This window comes from Pleuronectes platessa, chromosome 14 (genome assembly GCF_947347685.1).
Source record: "Pleuronectes platessa chromosome 14, fPlePla1.1, whole genome shotgun sequence".
Taxonomy (NCBI): domain Eukaryota; kingdom Metazoa; phylum Chordata; class Actinopteri; order Pleuronectiformes; family Pleuronectidae; genus Pleuronectes; species Pleuronectes platessa.
The window spans coordinates 13,656,675-13,679,351 of NC_070639.1; the positions used below are offsets into that span (position 1 = coordinate 13,656,675).

The 22,677-nt window shown below is 41.0% G+C and overlaps 1 protein-coding gene across 1 annotated transcript; it reads right to left on the reverse strand.

The window, feature by feature from the left end:
• Positions 1-1,583: 1,583 nt before the first annotated feature.
• b3galt1b (UDP-Gal:betaGlcNAc beta 1,3-galactosyltransferase, polypeptide 1b) lies at positions 1,584-2,570 on the reverse strand. Its single transcript, XM_053440383.1, has one exon. It carries the CDS (start codon positions 2,568-2,570, stop codon positions 1,584-1,586), a length of 987 nt encoding a protein of 328 aa, XP_053296358.1.
• Positions 2,571-22,677: the final 20,107 nt, after the last annotated feature.

Consider the following 22,677-nt stretch of genomic DNA (forward strand, 5'->3'; position numbering starts at 1 on the left):
CTGTTTCAGCCTGCACCCTTCAGGAATAGTGAGGTGCTGAGTCAGCAGTCATGGAGCTGGTTCAGATTCAATGTCTTGCTCAAGGACACTTAAAGGCCGTGTAAACGAAAATCAGTCATTGGTCTCTTAACATGCCAAACAAGTGATTACTGAAAACACCTGAAAAGAATGGGAACTATGTAGATCTGAATTGTGAAGTTTGACTGTTTTACAGCATCCCTTGGTTCCTGATTTTTAGGACAGTCTAACAGGGTGACAGCGCAGTGTCATAATACATTTTATTGGTCGACATACATGACAGTGTTACCCTCATTAACATAGCCCCGCCCCTCGAACTATACAAGATCTTAAGCACCGTAAAATCATTGATTCTCTCTCGCCGCGGCTCAGCTGCTAGCTGTGGACAGAGGACGATGCTATGAAACACAACACGCTTTGGTGAACTGTGAACACCGGGAGACTTTAGCTTGGATGTACTCCGTCGAGTGTTTTGTTTTTTCGACAGCACCTGAAGGCAAAACCCGGCCCGCCAGATGCGGAAGCCACGCCCAGTTAGGGAGAGCTGTGAGAAGGCAGCAGAATACTTCTTGAATTACTTGTAATCTTAATACAAATTGTTCTGTAGTTTGACAAACTTTGAAAATCTATGCATAATTGCTTACGCGGCCTTTAAGCAGGGGGAAAGGCTATTATCCGTGTCTCAATTCAGGGGTGATAACATGGGAACACCTTCTCCACTACGGAGGAGACGGTCTATGCCCGGCCTATCTTTGTGGTCCAGGTATAGACCGTGAATGCAGAACCAAATGAGACGGTCTGGTCTATATAGACTTTCCGTGATCGGTGTCACCAGTTTGTCCAAACCTCATCGTTGTCACCTAGCATCAGAGCTATAGTTGGACATGAACAAGATTTAATGCTCCTTGATTTTTTAACATTCGTATCAGTTTGAGTTGAAGAATGATCCTCAAGCATTGGACGTCTCTTTGCTTAACGGTGTCTATACCCCACTGAAGCGCAATGAACCCTGGGATAATTTGAGAATGGAAGGTTCCACCTGTTGGAGCCTTTTTTCCTCTGGAATGAGAGAACAAATTCGACGGCTGCATTTGAAGGAGCCTTCAAAGTGGGACAATCTGATCTTACCGCTGTGATGCAATCGATCTTCAACTGCAGCCTCCGAAGCCTGAACTGAGACGCAGCTTGTGTGGGAGCATGAACTGAGGTCGCCCCGATCAGGCCACATTTCAATGCATAACGCTGATTGACTTAATGCTTGAAAAGAACAGTGGTATTAAATTGCACCTCCAAAACATGAAAAAAAAATATACTCTCAACAACAACACCACATTTGCACTGTTTGTGAGAATACACGCTTTACAGGCCCCATGCATTCATTAACAATCATGTGGGTGAAAACAGCAGAGACGGACGGATTCATGAGAACATCTATCATGACATACAGACTTGCAGCAGCCCTTGCAGCAGACCTCATCAGTCGTGCGACTGATGAGGTCTGAAAAGGAGCAAAAGGCAGAAAAAAAGATTGAGTCAGTCATCGTTTAGTGTTCCTCGTGTTTCCGCTAACATCTCAGGTGCTTCTTGCTGGACATGTCATTGAATATGCGGTGCATCTCCTCCGGGGAGATCTGGTGGACGGTGATGACCCGTCTGTACCTGCACAGACTGTAGGCCATTTTCCAGTGATTGAAACCACTGTTCTGATAAGGGTGTATACCCAGCTTACGCAAACACAGTCCCACGTACACGTCCTCGAGGTGCAACAGTCTCGTGTGGAGCGAAGTCTTGTAGATCTGCTCGGCCACGTCTGATGAGAACACGTAGCCGGTGCCCGAGCAGAAAGGAGGATATTTATTATCGGGGTACAAGTCTCTGGGCATGTACCACTTACTGCGCATGTCCCTGATGGGACCGCCGTTTATCACGTAGCCAGTGAAATACCTTCTTCTCGGCTTGCTGGTGGGCTTCAGGAGCTTGTAAATCAGATTGTCCATGTTGACGAAGATGTCGCTGTCTGTCTTCAAGATGTACTGCGCCTTGGGGCAGAAGGTAGTCACCCAGCGCATACCCATCATGGTCTTGAGGGTGAGGTTGTGGTACGAATCGATAAAGTTCTCCACCACGATGTCGTGAAAGATCTGACTCTCCTGCTCCACCATCTGGTTCAGGACGTTGTCCGTGTTCCTCCCCAGCAGGAAGATGGTGAGGATGCGGATGTCGCCGAAGGTGCTCTCGTCGCCCCATGTCTCCCGGATGGCCTGCCGCGCGTCAAACTCCTTGTGCGTGGTGCTGATGAGGATGACCAGGAAGGGGGCGTCGCCTTCGCACTTCTTGGCCTCGTTGATGACAAACTCAAAGGCGTGCGGGTTGAGGGGGCGGGTGCGGATGTTGGTGAAGGTGATGTTTTGTGGCGGTTTCACAGCCTTCCGTATGGACAGGGACATGTGGCCGACGTACGTGGACGTCGGACGAGATATACTCAGGTACCACAGAGCGCTCGCCCAGCACACCACCGTCAGAAGGTATAAACATGACACCTTTGAAGGCATTATGCTGCATTGAGGTGTGCTTTGACGAGTTGGATCTTATAAGGCTTTCTTTCCAACAGCCACGGTTCACCTAGCGAGGCAGCCTTAAGCTGCTTCAGCGTGCAGCTTGACATTAATTGTGAGTAATGGATTACTTTAGAGAGAAGTGATGCTGCTCGTGTCTTAATGCAAAGGGCTTCAATGTTGTATGGAACTCCAGTTTCTCTTCATGACACTGCTGGTCCTCCATCTACATCTGAAAGAGAGAGAAAAGAAATATCCGTATCAGAAAGGTGCTGAAAATGTACATTTGAATAAAACTATCTAACTATATGAAAAATCCAGTTCAGTCAGTTGTGGCATCTCTTTCATCATCTACAGCAACACCTAAAACAAATTAAGAAATACATACAGAATCTCACATTACATTTATAAAATAAATAACCTCAAGGACTGTGGGGACACGCTGTAGAAAAACCTGATGTATTGAACTCATCACATCGGTGTTGGAATCAAAAATCATTAACCAGTCGTTTCTAAAATGAATATGTTCTCTCTGAGTGAATCTGGTTGGAGAAGGAAAAGGACTTAGATGACGCCGCTGGATGAAAGACGTGTGGGAAAGATTGTGGCGCCTTGTGTCGTCTGACAAGAGTGACTCAATGCCAGACATTTGTATTATTCATTGCTGAGATTGTTATTCATTGGCAACACACACACATTGTGATGTGAGGACTGTTTGCATGCTGTGTTACATCACTGGCTTGCAACGGGCCAAATGTAATCTGCCATATTATGATTCACATTTTCAGATTTACTATTTACTTTTCCCTCACGTAGGGTGATACACAGACAGAGTTTTTTATGGTTTGTGATCCTGCTGATGTTTTCATCAACATTTCAAAAACATCGGGTTCAGGTTCTTTGGCTTGAAAACTGTGTTGTTGTTGATTAGTATTGATATTATTTTCTTAAATAATATTAGCGCCCTGTGAAGCACCCTCTATTAAAAGTTAGAGTCCTGCATTGAAGCATCTGTACCTTTATACATTATTATATTTGTACCTTGTTTGTTTATTTGTTGGTTTTTATGTTTGTAAGATACGAAAAATACTACATGACAGATTACCATGAAATTGGTGGAAGGATGTGACAAGGGCCAAGAAAAAAAACATAACATTTTGGTGCAGATCCGAACAAAGGGCTGGATCCAGATTTTTTCAATATCTTCAACATTGCATTTTTTTACATTCTCATCATTGATCTTGAATAAAAAATCAGGCATCATTTGCAGCCCGACTGTTTTCATTTGATTGAATATAAGGGGACTGATGGGCCTTGGCAGAGGTCTGCGCTTTGTGTCATTCTAATTCCATCTGATACACCCGTATAGTAGATTTTCACTATCACAGTTAGTCAGATTGGACCTGACGGGGACTGTTGATTAGCCTCACATTGAAATTAAAAACCTTGGTAAATAACTTGTGCCTGCAGCTGTCAAACAAGTGTTGAAATTAGCCTCATATTCAAATTAAAAACCTTGATAAGGAACTTGAGACTGCGGCTGTCAAATAAGTGTTGACAGTATTATACGGTGGCACAAAGGGAACACTCTGCCACGATGTGCTGCTCCCCCGGGGTGTGTTCTCCTCTCCTCCTCAGTTTGCTCAGTGCTGCACTGCTGTACCGGCTGCTTGTTACTGAGCTGACAGATATTTGGCACATCTCGTCTCTGAGCGTCGTCATTCTGCAGCACGGACGGTGGCATTTGTTCTGTGCCTGTGTGCAGGTGGCTGAGCCCAGACAGCATGTGTGAGCGTGTAGATCCCGAGAAGTGACTCGCTTCTTCATCCTGCGAAGGCGGATGAGACGGCGCTCTTCAAAGAATCCCATAGGCTTAATGCAATAAATATCTACGTTTTGATCTTCAAAGCTGAAGAGCAGACAATTCAAAACATAATGACATGATATGGATTCAATTTGATGCCATTAACTGCAGTCTATACCCATAATGTAGACAAAGGGAACTCTGTTAGACTGGAGCACATGACATTAACGACAAGAGACACATAACAATGCAGCTACTTTTCTTTGTAGAGAGTTCTATGTGCAGACCACGAGGGATACACCATCTCCTCTTGCTCTGCGACTGCATCTATATAGTTTGTATTGTGTGACAGCTCCAGAGTATATTCTCTAACAGCACATTATCAGTTTTGACGCCGTCTAACAAAAGCTGTTACTTCTCCGTTTATTTGGCTCTGAACCGTTTTCCCCAGAGTCTTGCAGCAAAACTCTAACATGAGAGTTGTTCACAATATCCGACCTCTCCTCCTTTTGTAAAATTACTGTCGGATCTCGCAGGACTGGGAAAAGCAAACAATTGTTTATATTAACGGCGGTTTACTGAGACGCAAGACACACACTTACACACACACACAAACACACACACGGCAATATTTGCTGGCACCTGAGGAGCGTGGAGGGTCGGGTGCAGTGAGGACAGACTAACAGTAACAACGACCGCTCCCTTTTTAAGTTAATAACACCGGAAAAGAAAAACCTACATGAAAGTATGAGGCACATGCTGTTTGTACATGTACACATCTGGCCGCTGCATTCCCATGTTACTTTGAAAAACTCATTTTCCAGACTGGAGCAAAAATATTTATGAGCCAGAACTGTGGCAATGTTTATGTGACAAGTCTGTAAAGCATAACCTCCGGTGGCTTTCCAGAACAAACATTTCTAATCTGGCCCCGGGTCTCTGATGTGCACAAACATCACAAGATGAAACAGACTTCTCAGTTTGTCCCCGACTCTATTTCAAATAGGAGAAAGTGCATTCGCTGCTCGTGAATGTCTCTCATTAATTAGTTGGTAATGAACTGAGGACGCTCTCTGCCTTAGTAAAGCGGAAGTGGAGGAGTTACATAATGGCCTGTTGCACCACAGTTGACAAAACAGCCTTGCTGACAAAATGTAGCTTTGGGAAACGGCTCAGATACAGCTTTATATTTTTCACATATTTTTTTGATGTCACACAATCAAACCAAATGATAAACTAAGTGACTCATCTGTGTGAGGACTGGGCATGACGTCAGATGCATCATCAGATAGGAGTGGATTGCAAATACAGTATAAATGGGCCTTTTTGTCATTGAAACCAGACAGTATCAGCCCTAAAATAGTGAGCTATGTGGAAAATAAAGTCAAATGTGGTGGGGGAGAGTGGCGCTTCAGAGAGTGGTTGACAGATTAGGTTCAGGTTGAACTGGGAGCAACAGTCTGATCTTAAGAGATGCTGCGTAATCATTCTTTCTGCCCTGATTCCACTTCACATACCAACAATGTCTGAAACAATGTCTGACCACAAATGCATCATGTAAAGATTTCTTTAATAGCATCGGCATAAACTCTAGTATGTTTCGAAGTTTTGCAGAAAAGGAGAAAGTGGAAGAGGGCTTAAGTGGAATTATCATCACAGAAGTTAAAGACGGCTAAATGCAGGTGTTCACCCATTTGTTTCTCTAGACCGAAACATTTTCTCGGTTGTTTTTCTCTTCTTCTAGTCGCTCCAGGTCAGGGGCTAGAGGAGTAAAATCACAAACACCCAGCCGAAGATTATTCCTACAGTGGCTGACCCAAGGGCAGCTGAAATCTAATTGGCCCCTGAAGCGCCCCTGTCCTGTCAGTACTCTTTTGCTACTTACAAACAATACTAACAAAAAATGTGATAAGTTGTTAAGATTATTCTTTTCTTAGCTTTTTGGAAGTACACAATGTGCTGAGCAAGGAACAATTTTCAAAACATAATCACTGTGTGGCTTTGCTCAATGCTATAGAGCTAAAAGTAAACGGGGAGGGACTTACATGTGCACCTCAGTGAATCAGGAATTATGTATAGATGTTGGACATATAATTGGCCCCTCTGTGTAAATTGTGGCCCCTTTATTTAAAAAATCTTAAATCTGCCATTCACCAACTAACTGGCCGGCTGAATTAAAAGGAAAAATAAGGGGCAGTGAGTCCAAACTGTGACACCTCTATGTTTAAGGTCACATTAGAGATGAGACTCTACAGGGGGCACTGGAGCAGACCTCTGCTGAGCCATTGTTCCAATCTGCCTCCATCATGGTGGAAGTCACACTGAGAGTCAGTGTTAAAATCTGCTGCTCTGTGTGACCAGGTTGTTCTGGTGACTGGCAGAAAGTATATGTAATATATATATACACATTATGGTCTCTATAAGGGGGAGGAACCGGTGTAGGTGATGGCCCCTCTGAGCTCTGGACCTTTAGGACATAAAGCGAACTACAGAAGCACAGCGGGGAGGGCAATGAAAAGGGGAGATAATTAGCCCGTACTCCCAACAGAGACCCAATTTATCATGATTTATTACATAGCAAGAGGTAAACTTGCACAGGGAACACAGCACAAAGACAGCCATTCATCAAGACATGACAGTGCGTTCTCTAAGCCTCTGGCCTGACTGTCTGGTGGACTGGCTTCTAAGAAGGGCCACTACACTCTCCTCTGCACACAACCAAAATGTTTTGATTCATGGCCCCGTGACCGTCTATTGACAGGTCTCTAAAGCGTATTTCCAACAACAGCGCATATGAACTAATAGATTGCCAGATTGAATTAACTGCTCCACATTAAGCCTGTTGCTTATTGTGGAGAGCCTGTGCCAAAAAAATGTAAACTGATTACCTTGGCTTTCATTAGACACAACACTCTTACACATTTAATCCCATTACACACACACACACACACACACACACACACACACACACACACACACACACACACACACACACACAGACTACACACACACACTATTGGCAGAACTTCAAATAACAATATCAACTTAACCTGAGCTTAAATTTTTTAATGTCTTACTGCGCTCTGCATGAAGACAACATATTATCTACCTCATACTGTTTTATGGAAACATCTCTGCATCACTGAAGGCTCAGTAGTGTGTGGATGATGTTATGAAGGTTTGGTTTCTGCATAGTGGCGGATCAAGTATTTATCCTGAATCCCAATGTACACAGAAGGGCCAATTTGACACATCCATGCAGAGTTGTTGGTCAAGTAAGGTGCACATTTAACTAATTCCTTGTTTGCAGTGAGCTTTATAGCTTTGAGCAAAGCCACACATCATTGAATATATTTAGAAAATTGTTCCTTGTTCAAGTATTGTGTACTTCAAAAAGAGCTTACGGGTTAGGGTCAGTTAACAAACTGTTAAAATCACTAATATTGTTAGTAAGTGACTAGTTTATCTAAAAATCTAGAAATACAGCACTGCAGTTGTAGGCCTCTGCCAACAAGTGCAGTTTCTGTTTTCATAATTTATATTTTCCAGATACATATAAGGTCACCCACCATCTTGACCTCTGGCCTTTGGCTACCAAAAGGCCAAGCAGAACTTTGTGCACAAATTTGGAAGGAATCCGTCAAGGCGTTGAGGAGATATTGTATTAACAAGACAACATATTGACTTTGTGAGGTCATAGTGACCTTGACCTTTGAGCTACCCCCTGGATCCACCCCTGCTGCTAAGGTTGATACCCGACCGCAGACTTTCAATTTAGGGTTTTTAGTTTCAACTTTTTTCACAGCGAAAAGTAATTGAATGAATTATGAAACACTGATGACAGGACCTCCTGTCGGAGCGGAGATGGGTGGAAAGTGATATGAAAATGGAAGCACGGCGAGGGGTAAAGTCCTAAATCCCCCCCCCCCCCCCCCCCCCAGCACTCTGATCCTTAACGCCACATTTATAAGCTTCCAGCCGATACTTCAGTGACCTTGGGAAAAGGGGAGCGGCTGTGTGCACACTCTCACAGCTATTCCAAGACGCCGTTCACGACATTAACTCGAACCTCTCTGTATTTTATGAAGCAATTTCTCTTGCTAGTTCTCTATTATAAAACATAAATCGAACAAAAAGCCAAGTTGAAAAGACAAAGTTTGAGCTACAGTGCCAGATCCTTTCTACGCAAACAAACTGTGGAAAGCTTCTCCGTCCCCGTGTGTATGAACGCTCCTCTCCATTAAAGGCTGTTGTGTACTGTGAGATCTGTTGTTCTGACAACACAGATGGCGTCAGGAAATCATCTCATCAAACACACACATCGTCTAAGTAACGTGGCCTCTCTCTCTCTCTCTCTCTCTCTCTCTCTCTCTCTCTCTCTCTCTGATAATCCATCAGTGTGATACTGTAGACACGTTTACTGTATATCACTATTTATTTCTGCTGAGCTGTGCCCATTACTCTTTGCCTCTGCAGATCTACAGTGAGACCATGGGTGTAAATAAATATTATACATAAATACAGGCTACCAGTACATACATCACGAAACAGTGATATGATTTAATTCTCAACTCATGCATGAATGTACGTTTTTATATTGATACTATATGTTATCAATTGTATATTTTCTTTTGATATTAATATGACTCTTAAAGGTTTGTTTGTGTCTCTCTCAAGTTTTTTGCCTCCCTCTGCCCTGTATATTATTTATTTATTATTTTTATAATGTATTTTTCTATCATTTGTCATCATTGTCTTATTATTTGTCATTTTTCGATGTATTTTTGTGCTAAATGTAAAATTCATGTTTTTTTACATCACAATATCAATTAGGTAAAAAATTCTATGTAATGTAAAAAGTCATGAGAAAGTAAAAGTTGTGAAATAAAAAGATACTTGAGAAAAAGGACGTTGCAATAAAAGCTGCTTTATAAACAAAAATACAATAAAAGTAACCTGCGATAATCTTATCATAACAAAAAGGAGGAATAAGTAAAATGAGGTTTATTTTGAAATTTCATGGATCCATTCCATAATTTGTCTGTATTTATATAGATAACATATTTCACTTCTCTTAATTTAATACAAACATAAACCACTTGCAATTCCAAAAATGAATTTTACATCTTCCACTTCAGCCAAATTATCAGAAGATGTGAAAATGCAAATTACTTTTTATTTCAACTACAAGATGCAAAATGTTATTTTGCATGGCTCAAATGTGAATATAAAACCAATACACTCTGAGGAAGTCACATGACAGTCCACCCACAGCACAATGCAACAAAAATACAGTTTCATTATATTCTGCATCCGAGTCCTTGACGAGAGAGAGAGAGAGAGAGAGAGAGAGAGAGAGAGAGAGAGAGAGAGAGAGAGACACATTTATAAGCAGATGAAAAGAACTGGTTCAGTTGTTTTCCAGTCCTGTCTTTTTTCTTATTGCTCCCTAACTGAAACATTGGGGATAATATTGCCATTTACATATCTTATGCTTAGGGCTCCATCTAAATTGTGTTCTGTTATTATAATAAGACAAACACAGGGGAAAGTCTATACAGGCGTTAAATGAGCGATGCTACTTTGGGCTGTGTGAAAACTTTTGATGGATTGAAAAACATAAAGGTGTTTATTCCATAGGGAGAGCAGAAAGCCCCTCGAGTATCGTCGTAATGTGAGTTAATAAACGCCGATACTGTGTGAGCGTATCTCTAAAAACACAGGCGCTTGGGTGGACGACGGTTTTCTGCTGTTTACACAGTAAAACACAGGATTAGCTTCACAATGGGCTGTTATGGCAACAACAAGGTTTTGCTAATTATGGACATGTATACTTTGAATTAGGGAAGTGAAGTGCAGAATAATTCTACACAGGGGGAGTTTTCTTTAAATCAAATGGAAATTACATTTAGGAATAACATACAGTGATTGAAGTAGTATTCTGTACTACTACTACTACTACTACTATATGTTATACTTTAAACGTACTATTCCATTATTTTAACTGAGGGCAATGAGCAAAAAATGTATGAAATGTAATTAAGCAGTGTTGTAAGAATTGTTGGTGTGTTCAGCCGACTATATCGTTTTCCACCCACAGTAATCAAGCCAAGGAGCACATGTTAAAAATAAAAAGCTGCTCTGAGGAGGAGAATCTGAATCTGCCCTCCAGAATCTATTGGTTTCTTCCTCGGCTCATGACTCACCACTCCACAATTTTATGGAAAGAGTTTTTAGCCGTTTGCAGACATGAACTCTAGTATATGATTCAACAGTTAGGTCCTGGTATCTTCCTGAGTTTTCCTTTCACATATGAAGAACACAGCAGGAGATCGTCCGAGGGAGATTAGTTCAAATTTTCTCTCAACTTCTCTTTATCATCCTGAGATATTTGTATTCTTTTCATTTTTTCTCTGTTCTGCTTCCGTCGCGTGTTTGAAATGTCCTCACACGCCCACTCACTAGTAATGAATTCTCCCGACAATATCCTTCTGTATTCTCACATGGACTCATTGTGACTCAGTGCATGTCTGAAAGCAGCATTTGAGAAACCCTGCTAATAAACAGATAGACAGAGAAATAAATGTCAATGAAAACTTCACCTGGATTGTCATCTTAATCACATTTTTTAAACAATTAGAGGAAACAGTTTTAATGAAAGTTTATGCAACAATGTGCCAAAATACGATTTTAGTTTTTTATGGTTGTGTGTTTTACAAAACTTTTTGAAAGATCATTTCAACAAGTAACTTTTGTAACAAATCCTAACTTCAAGATCATTCATCTCGATCTTTGTGAATTTCAATTGGCTTATTAAATAATAGTATAACTGTATGAACAGTATTTATTTTCTAGATTAATATATCACAGTCATAAACAAGAACAAAAATATGCCTGAAGTGAAATGGAAAATTCTATCCTCCATTCTCTTTTGTTATTACTTTAATGAATTACAATTTATCTAATTTATTTAAATAATCGCTGATTTATGATTTTTAATTCTGCGGCTGGAAAAGCAAACGAGAAAAACAAATTAGCAGAATATAAATGTAAGTACTCATGGACAGGGTTGTAATATTTTTCCACAAACGTGCTACTTACTTGTTATGCTATATTTTGAATAAGACTTTAATTCCAAAATATTGAATTGTTCATTATCCTCAGGCATACCCCCCCCCCCCCCCCCCACACTCCTGTGGGACACTACTGTTCTTAATAACCAGCAGAACACGGAGTATCGAAGGGATCCTACCTCCAGACACTCGCTGGTAAAATGATTGTTGCCAATTTCAAGCCTGGGCACTGCACAGACTGTAAATAAATAATAAGCCGTGTCTGAAACAATAAGATTCATTTGCAGGTTTCAAAGGAGGATGACAGACAGGCAGGCGGGCGGCCGCTACCAGAGGAGTAATGATGAAGACAGATGAACCAGCGAGGGGATTAAAACGTGGAGACACAGATCCTGACTCGCTGGTTTCTGTGAGGACTGGTCGCATGATTTTTCTTCCTATCAGTCGCTCTGAAAAATAAATGCGAGCGTGCAGAGTAAGTCGGAAGCTTTCAAAGCAGAGCTGCGGACAAACAGGAAGCTGGCGTCCTGCTGGGAGGATGGCAGCACACTTTATTCCTCAACAGATGCTGCCCAGTGCCCACTTTTTTTTCCTTTCCAAAAGGCATCTGGGGCTGCACATAGAATGAAAATATTCCCCACGGTGCCAGCAAAAGACTCGTGGTGAAAAACATCAGACAAATTCTCGCTAATTTCAAGCCACCAACCACTTTGGATAAGTGCAACAAATTGCTACCCAATGAGATACTTCCATTCTTTCTTTATGCTTTCATGACTCATTCGGAAGTAAAGTAAGTATCCACCAGATTGGTCAGTGTGGGATTATATCAGTACTGCAGAGCTTTGCACTGGCGCACTGGTCGCTCGTGATGCAGAAATGAAGGAAAAAAGTTAAAAACTGACGGCCTAATATTAATATAATAAGAACTTCTAGTCGGAAGGTGTATGTCGGCGTCCATAGCAAGGGATGTAGACATGACAGAAACCTGATAAATCTTCTCGGTGAATAAAAATAAACCAAAGCTCGATTTTAGTCACGGAAAAATTATGATAACTAAATGCTATTTCTCGCTATAAATATCATCAACATGTCAAAAATTCTCTTCTTCTTCGACAACAAGTGGGCTGATGGATATTCAGTTTCAAAGCACTAGATAGAGGTGATGAAAAAAAAAGTCAAAGGGTATATGAGGAATAAAATGGGTGTTTTCTTCACTCCAAGCAGCCGAGTGACAGATTGAGCTAAAAACGAATACTCCTCTCCCAATTTATGACACAGAGGGGTGTGAAAATTGATTACACGGTTTATTACACATAGCTGATTTGATAGAACACAAATCGAGTCCACTGCCCTCTATCAATCGGATGAATCGGTGATATATCGCTCTATAACCTAAAATCTGTTACTTCTTACAAATCTGAACGACTGAAAACATTGGATAATATATACTTCCACAAGTTCACCAGTTAAAACTGTGGTGACCAATAACTAAGAACTGAATCCGTGTATCAAAGATACAATAATGGTCAGATAATAAATTATTCTAACCCTGTGCTGAACTTGTGAAAGACTTCTCATCATTGTTGGACACTTTGAGAAGAGATTTCTGAAAACTTTTAATTTATATCTTTGCACTTAATTAGACCTGTTTTATTTCTTATTTCTTTCGTGGACTGTCTCTCTGACTTAACGTCCCGTATCTGTCTGCTTTCCCTCCTTTATTGATCACCTGCCCTGTTGGTTTGACCCTTTATCTTGTTAACTGTGTCTAGACTCTGTGTTGCACTTTATTCTGTGCCAGTTCTTTTCTGTCTACCAACCAACAATCCTCCCAGTAATTCTTCCTGGTGGGTTTATTTCCCTATGAGTTTTTTTTTTACAACCTAAATTGTAAGTAATAATAAAGACTGTTTCATTGGATTTGTCCTCGAATGAGATCATGGGCCTCACCTGTTCCTGTTGTCTAGATGACATAGTAAATAGTGATGTTGAACTGATATAATGATTAGAGAGATTTGTTTACTAGTAGAACAACATTGGAGAAGAAATGACAGTCCTTTGTGTAGTTGAGAGCCTGAATAACTCTAATAATTGATAAGCCCCTGGCTGTTCTTCACTCTGAAACAGAGTAGAAAACAGTATAGAAAAGAAAAAAGTGATTATTTGCTGTCATTATACTGAAGAATATGTACATAAGATATTCAAACATTTCACGGCGAGAGGCCACTGATATATGAGAATAAAAAACTGAAATAATAATTTTCCTTATACTTGTAGGAAATAACAGTGGCTCATGTTACTCCGGATGCTTTAAAAATACTTAATTTATTCATTTTGTAAACTTATTTGCCTAAATTTGGTTTGTCCTTTACAATTCTACAACAAGTCCAACATCAAATTGAAACAGAAGTGACACAAGAGAAAATAGTCTTTGGTTAGTTATCTACTTTCTGTCTACTACTGTCCTGTGTTTCTGTGTCTTGTCCCAATTATTGTAATGTGATGGACCCTCATGACTGAGGCCAATGCACTAAATTAAACAGGTTGTAAAACTTCAAAGAACAGCATCAAACTATAAACCCTACACATTCCTTTCAACCCCACTCTCCCCGACAGAAACAGAAAAATATACCAAGGCATCATCTCATCATTTCAATTTTAATCTTAATGGTTTGAAGACCATAATAAAAATGTTCGGGGAATTCATGTTCCCCTTTTTCGGCCCATTAGATGCTGTGTATGCTGTCGGTTTCACTTTTGCATTCTCCAATATTTTCTCTGCAAATGATCCCTTAAAATCTCATTCCACGAAGTAGCTGTTATTAGGATTAGAGGTCTCAGAGGGAAGCTGCCAAACAGATGGCAGGTGGGCACATACGACAGATTTATGGGTTTAATGCAATCAAAGTCCAGAATTAAGTGAACACCTGATAATTTGATATGTGAGATTAGGAACCTGAGTTGGGGAACCTTTTTCCTATCAAGGAAACAGTCAGTGGCGTGTTGACGCAACGTGAAGACGAAGAGCGTGCTGGCCAGCAGGACAGAGATAGGGTCAGCGCCAGGATCAAAAAACCAGTAAGCTCACAAATCTTTTCCTCTAGCCCAGTGCCCGGAGGGTTCACCCTCTCTGTATGCACGGGCGACCACTCCTTGGTCGCCCTAGACAAGCCTCAAAGCATCAAATACCCTAGGGTGGGTTGCCGTGCCACCAAAAAGAGATTTACATTTCACTGTATGTCTCCTAAGAATGTGGAAACGCCACAGGTCGTACATACAGAAGGGCTCACAGGGCAAAGCGAAAAGTGAAGGGAGATCATGTGCCCTTTCCAGCCCTATACACCACACTCCCGGTCAAATTTAATTTAGCGGATGCTTTTATCCAAAGCATTTTACAATAAGTGCATTCAACCCCGAGGGTACAAACCCAGAACCACAAGAAGCAAGAAAGTACAATTTCTTAAAAAATAAAGCAAAACTACAAAGTGCTATAAGTAAGTGCCATTCAAGTGCTACTAATTTTTTTTTTTTTATATTTGGAAAAGTTCGGCGGGCCCGCGGGCCGTACTTTGCCCATGACTGGGTTAGACAAACGTACAAAGTCAAATCCACCCTGAAGGCCAAATCCTAGCCACTTGCTATCACTTAGTTTTCCCTTCATCTCAATCAATTGCTGTACCTCTTCCCCCGGTTCTTAACCTGCTTGAGTGTATTTGCATTTCACAAAGGTAAATCAGATTTATGTCGTGCGGTTCAACGAGCACTGACTCTTGACTGAGAGGGATGGATGTGGCCGAGTTTGAAAAATGAGATCTGTGCTCGAGTGACTGTTCCTGAGCAGTCGAACAGCCGGACACCTGCAGTCCGAGACAAACAGGTGCAGATACTTTTGTGGATTACTTAAAGATGATATATTTAACTTAATGTTTCTATAGTGAAATATATATACATGTGCAATGTGCATGAGCAAGAGGATAGAAAGCATATTTACACTCATCATGTAAAACCTATACACCTCTTTGCTTTGTAATTAAATGGCAGGTGGCAGTTTTCTTCATCCCATATTTATCCCATCTACCAAAGTAAAATAACTTAACTAACTCTCGGTGTTCCTGTTAAACCAAAGCCTGATGCAGTCTACTCCTCCACTGATCTCCATGGCACACACTCACAGTGGGTGACTATGAACATGGACACTGGTTTATTTTGACTCAATCCCTCCTACTGCTGCCAAAAATAACAACTGCATCCCTGTGTTGGTGTTAATCTGCAGCTAAAAATAGTCCCAGACAAATCTCTTACTTAAACCCGATTGAATACCATTCACTAAATGATGGTGTCTAGGTGTTTTGAGGAATTACTTAACCATTGTTGGTTTTAGCATTGTCTAGTATAGAGATTTGTTTGCATAACAAAAATGTACTATGACAGTATAGAGCAAGGCTTGAATAATGATGTATGACCTTGTAATTTATCCCACACATGACTGACACCCGACAAAGGTTTAAGTATATGGGCTCCATCATGATGTAAATATTGAATATGATGACACAGGAGGATTTCCAGAGCTTCTGGCAAGAAGTTATTATGCAGGGGATTATCTGTCACAAAATGCCAAATGCACACGTAAGAATCAGTCCTCAAATGTCAAGCAGGCACAAGTTTGAGTGATGTGTTCAGTGTTACGGAGAATGCCCTGGATTTTTGGCATTAGCACATAGCCGGAGGATAAATAAATTGGATTGTGGCTATCGGGGCATCGGCCCTGGCACACGGGCTGCTCGACATGGCTCGGTCTGGCTCGGCTAAACTCCGATATATCCACCGTGAGTGAGTCATTTTTCTATCCTGCAAAATGATTCACTTTTCCTACTGTGAAAACAAGGTACTGTTTACATCGTCATTGTTCATGAAAATGGGGAAAAGGGGTTTCACATGTTTTGTTGTTGTTGCTTTAGTATGAATGATGTTTCTACTAATATCACATGGTGTACTTTGACAGCACATACTGACATCCGTGCATCGGAGGTATAGGACTCACTGGGTTTTTATAACTAATGCTTTGGGCTGTGTAGTCAACTAGTCCCAAATAAAGAGCTTTCTATGAAATGTGGTAATTCTTTGAAGTGTGATGTCTCACTGAATGCATCATATATAAAGATTATATAAAAAGATGGACGACACATGTCATTCCCGCTCACGATCCAGAAATGAAGCCAAAATATCCAAGACACGAATGCTGCCATCTTACTCAATCCGGGCTAGAGTCGGCACCGCAGTGAGAGGATGCAGCCATGGCAGTGAGGTCCTGCTGATACACATGCTCGACCAATCACGACCTGTCATGGCATATCATCCCATTATTATGGCGTCAAATAACTAATTAAAACGAAAATCACAGAAGAAATGCAGACGTGTGTCCACTAAAATGACAAAAAACATATTTGAGAAAAATTTGATGTCCACTTTCACTTTTTTAGTGCCGTCCATGTCCTATCCACTAACATGGAGGACGCAGTACTTATGAACTATACTACAGCCAACCACCAGGTAGCGATTGAGATGCTTTGGCTTTACCTCAGAGGAGTCTATCGTCCATCTTCAAATACAGTCTTTGGTGTGATTAATAGCACATCCTCCAAATCCCTGTTAATCGGCCCAAATCTGCTGGTAATCCTGGTCATGTGTCTGTCCTCAGAACCAGGACTTGGAACTGAAATCTTCCTCCTTGCTATGTCTGACATGGATAGACACAAACAATTAAAGTTAGCCCTTTGCGCTACTTCCTCCTAATTATAATTCATAGGCAGCACATAAACATTTAATGCAGTTCATGATAGCGTACTACGATAAAATAAAGGATGTCTTTAGTGTATTAATGGAAAGTATTTACTACACCTCCTGTTAAAAAGAATCTGAATATGTCTATTTACAACTTTGTGTAAATGTGGCAATGAATACAGGCCGACTGCTACTGACGGTGTAGGTGCAAACAGGAGGAGTTGTGGTTATTGATGAATACATGAAGAAAGGCTGAGAGCTGCCTACGTCAACATCATAGTGTGAAGTGCATTGGAAGTTTGTTGCCATGGCAATACTGGCATGAGAGAAAGCAGAATTCATAGATCACACAATAAGTTCACCTTGAAGTGTCTCAGTGAAATAGTTTACTGAGATAATTCAACTTTTGAAGCAACACTTCAGAAGCTCTTAATACCGCTTACAAACTCCGACTCACAAGACCATGGATCAACTCATTAACCCTCTGAAAACTGACGTGGCCTCTATACGCTGCTGTGGGAGACTGTTGTTTACATTAACCTATTTACATCCATTTTAAATAAATAACAATAATATGCACTGTTCTTGTTCTTTCACCTCCTCACATCAAACGCTCATGATGACTTCAATACAATACATAACATACAGCAGATAATGTGGTAACAACGGGTGGCTGCGTTGGGGTATTTCCCACGCAATGTTCACGCAAAATTGCTCTTTACATTATCGTGTTAAACCAAAAGCTAACGTTATGGACAATTACGTTTTACCCTTCTCGCCTCAGTCCTCAGAGTTTCAGCTGCACTTGTTACTAGGTCTCTTTCTCCTGTGAGAACTTATCTTTCACTCTTTACACTGTGTACCTGTCACTCAGAATCTGAGAGTGACCTTCATGCGAGTGCATGTGCAACCCCTTACCGCCATGGATGGAATTAAATCTTTGGGAAGTGATATCTGACCATCATTATTATATTATTATTATAATAATGATATATTATCTGAGATCCGGACTCTTCAATAAAGGGCAGACTACGAGAAAAGCCCCACACAATACAGCACCTCAACGAAATGACAATACAGTTAAATGACCACGACACTAAAACAGAAACAGAGGAAGGTAGGATTTACTTCCAAACAGGTGTTTTTGTCAGTGGTCATTATAGATTTTCCAATTAATTAAAGTCCAAATAGATAAAGTAGCTGAAACAGTCCAACCGAGTGGAAAATATAGTGATAAAGTCTCATTACAAAGGATTATTTGGAGACGTTGTTAAAGTTTTGCTTTACTTAATAATTTAACAAATAAATATTTTATGAGCCACTCAGCTAAAGAACGGGATTATAAAAATCTTTAAGTAGATCATTACTGTGCATCGGCAAATATTTTCACATGAGGGTTGAGAAGCTCCAGCGCAGGGTTAGATGTGCTCCAATTTCACGAGGCGAAGAAAGATGCTGTTCACCTTTGGACTGTTTATACATGATGGAAAAATCATTTCCTCCCTCCCTGTTGATGATCCGGCAAGATAGGAGAACATTTCGGTGTGTTGAAGAAGAGACAGGCCTGATCGTGTTCACAGAGTTTGGATGAAATGTGTTGACTTAATGAGAGGATATTTTTTTTTTTTTTTCCTTTCTATGGAGCTTCTCCAGCCAACCGTGTCACATCACCGAGCAGCCAGGTATGGTCGTTAGAGGGACAGATGGTGATGCGGCTGATTGGTCTCTCTGCTGACCTATTTGAAGGTGTTCTCCCTCATCATGCTTCTCTTCAGCAGCGGCGAGAAATGGAGGAAAACGGTGAACACAGAAAAATGCAAAGTGCAGTTCAGTTTAATCTGCAGGGCGCCTAACGTGGCTTTGATGTGGGGGAGACTTTATGAGACGCTCAGTGAGACTGGGAATTACTTATGATTAAAAGAGAAATAAATGTTGTCTTTTTGCATGAAGCAACTTTGCCATTTTAGGACAGTTCTTTTGCAGAATAATCATTTGCAGAAATGTGGATTGAGTTAGAGAGTAAAGATGATTCTATGTTGCTGTGCAAGAAAAATGCATGGGCATGGAGAAAAATAATAAGAAGGCTGCTTCATTATCTGAGCAGATGTTTTCCGTTTTTTTTTAAAGTAATTTTTTCCTGGCAATGTTTTCTTCATTATGATAGTAACAGTGGAAAGAGGGAAGCAGGAAAGTCAAAGGACAGAGGATGGATTCGAGTCGGGTCTTCAAGAGCTACACTCTTAACCAGGTGAGCTACTGATGAGGCCCCATGAGCAGCACTTTCTTTTTAACAACCTGATTTTAACAAGTAGTAAAGCCTGTAATCTCTTAATGATGTCTCTGGTGTGTTGAATTTACATCTGAAACCGAAACATTTCAAATGCACCAGAAATAACACAGCATGCTGTAAAGAATATATTCAGCCAGATGGAAAAACATCGCAAAGGTGGCCGGGTTTTAACTATTTCACGTTTAGCGAGGCTGTAGCCTTCAGCTGCTTTCAGACATGCACTGAGGTCCAGACAGTTCCCCTGAAATGATGGAGGGGCTGTATGTGAGAATGCAAATGTTGAAGTCTTTGGCACAGTGGGGCTTTGAGCTACGTCAATAGTTTCTAAAAAGTATTTTCTCAAAACAAAATACAAATTTTCACTGAAAGTCATCCTGTAGTCAAGACATTTCTTCAGTCAGGAAGTTCAATCAATCTCAAATCTCTCACTCTCTCTATACTTATCGATCAGCTGATTGGGTGGGGGCGTTTTTTTAATTAGAGTCTTCCACAGTCTCTTCCATCCAATCGTCGGGCTGCTCCACCCAGGTGTCCATGCATGCCTTCATGTTCCAGAAATGGGCCCCGTTGTTGTAAACACATCTGAGCCGACAATTCCAACAATCTCTTGCTGTGTTCTTCGTGATGTGAAAGACAAGTTCATGTCTGCAAACAGCTATAAAGTGCCTCCTGTTGATTCCATGAGGGAAATAAACAGTTGATGTTGTATCTCTGCTGTTGGCATATGGGGATCCTCATGTCAGCTGCCAGCCTCAAATATGCATGTGAAGCAAGACGGGAAATGTTTATGTCGTGCCGGCAGCCTGTTACTGACACAGCTTCGCAAAGTTAAAAATTAATAGTTAGTTAAAGCGATGACTTGGCTCAGTTAGTGTTTGTGTACTTGGCAACATGGGCATGAAAATCAGAGTTTAATGCTGCCATAGCTGCTAGCTCTTTGATTGCACTGAAGAAGATCTCTGATGTTGTGCCTTCTGCTGCCGGATCGTTTCTGCATGTGTGTTGCTGCCGAGAGGAATTTAGTATATTTTAACAGCATTTATTGTGAATTCCATGAATGTCTCTTGCTGATGAGTATGTGCATCATGGGGCTTCAATGCTGCCCCATGCAGGCTACTTAAAGGTCAAAAGTGATTATGATGAGTGTCGGAAGTTGAATTAATTTAGCTGCATTTCTGAAGGTTGTGGTTGTTCTGGATCCTGTGCTAGGAAGCAGGATGTGTGGTTATCAAGGTGACGTCAGGTTCTACTCTGGGTTTTGAGTTTCAATAAATGTTATTCACCATGGCAACTTATGCTGAACAGCTAAGAGACATTTAAGTTTGAGATAATATATCAAAACCTATCGACGGCCAAACATCGGACCAATCAGATCACTGGAAAAAACTGAATCATGGAGGACTACAGGATCCTGTAGGGACGAGTTCACAGACATATAATATAATGTAATATAACATAAGGTTATATATTATAATATCATACTACATTAATAATGTAATATCATATGTTGTGACAAACAGAGTCAGAGTTTAGCACAACAAATGTAAAAATATCAAATCTAATGTAGTTTAATTTTAATTGAACAAAGATTCTTTAAATCTTTAATTAATGCTTTTACTTTCTAATTCCATCCCTGCAGCTCAGAACATCATGAGGAGATTCTGTGACAATGAATGGAAGTGGAACCCTAATCAATGTGTTAGTACCGGCTTCATAGAACAGGTTACTCAGGACAGTGAATCTTAGATTCAGTGAAACCATAAAAAGATGTTGAGCTTTCCTGTACAGTATATTACATAGTGGTTTGAGGAATCTTTTTCTTTAGAGGCTGGTTTGTAAGCGAGGTATGAGAAGGCCAGAGCCTGGAAACCAAGCATCTCTCTACATTCTTTGTATTCACATAATAAACTGTTCCATGTGAGTCACCTGAAGGAGATTTTTATCTCTGCAATATTGAGTAGGTTTAAGCCTTAGTATAAGCTCGCCATTCACATCTTCGTGCACTGCAGTTTTTGTGGGAAATGAAGTCATTTCCCCTGGCAAGCTGGAGGCAAGACTCTGTACAGGTCTGTCTCTACAGGCATATCTATGACCCCCTTCAGCACTGTCAATAATGATGGAGCATAGAGATTCTCAGATAGCTCCTGGAGGGCGATTGCAGGACGGTAGGTAAAGAGGAGACATTCTGCTGGAAACCATGAAGAAAAACCCTGCAGCCAGTTTGTCTAGGCAAAGACCTGAGCACCAGCAAGAAGCAGTGCTCCTGGAGGAAACAAGCCAATGCCAAAACTGCTCTGTTTGCGTTTCCTCTTCTTCTTCTGTTAGTGTTGCTGTGTTTCTCTCAGCAGCGACACCTATTGACCGTTTGTTTGGGAGCAAACGTCACAAAGTCACGGCAACTCCAACGCAGGCCAAACAGGGAACGGCGTCATGTTGACGTCACAGTAGCTTCAAGGTTTGGAAGAGTGTCCCTTCTTACTATTTTGCTTTAGGCAAACTCACCCAAAACAGACAAAACATTTAGTCTTGTGATGTAAAACCTATTTTCCAGTTTAAATTATTTTCCACTGAGCATAAACTATACAGATCAGCCACAACACAATAACCAGTTGGTCATTTTAATGTTGGGGCTGATCAGTCTAAATAAACTTCTGTTTCATTATGTCACCACACATCCTGTGGAGTAGATCCGTGTCCATTCATGCCACAACCACAGCTGAATAATGAAAAGCCCTCCATCCCAGTACTTAACATAACCAGGGAAATTGTATAACCCAGAACCGTCTCAGTTTGGCTGAAAAGACTCTGGTCTGCGGTGAGAACTAAACCCTTCTTGACACATAGATTTAATCTTGGTTAACGAAAACCAAACTCAGTAAACAGGCAAACAGTGTTGGCTTAGAGGTATCATCAGAGACTCCTGCCAAAAGTAGGACTGTTATGGCATTTATTTAATCTCAAATACCGTGCAATTATTAACCACATTCGTGCAAACTGTCCTTACTCCACATGCACAACTGTGGTCCGGTGAGCCCGGGGCTGAGACCACAAAGAACCAGCCCTTCTCTTTGCACTCAGTACTGCTTCGTCAAGTTGAATTTGGACACTTAAGAGGCGGGGACAGTTGTTGATGCTCCCTTCCCTCAATTGGTCACT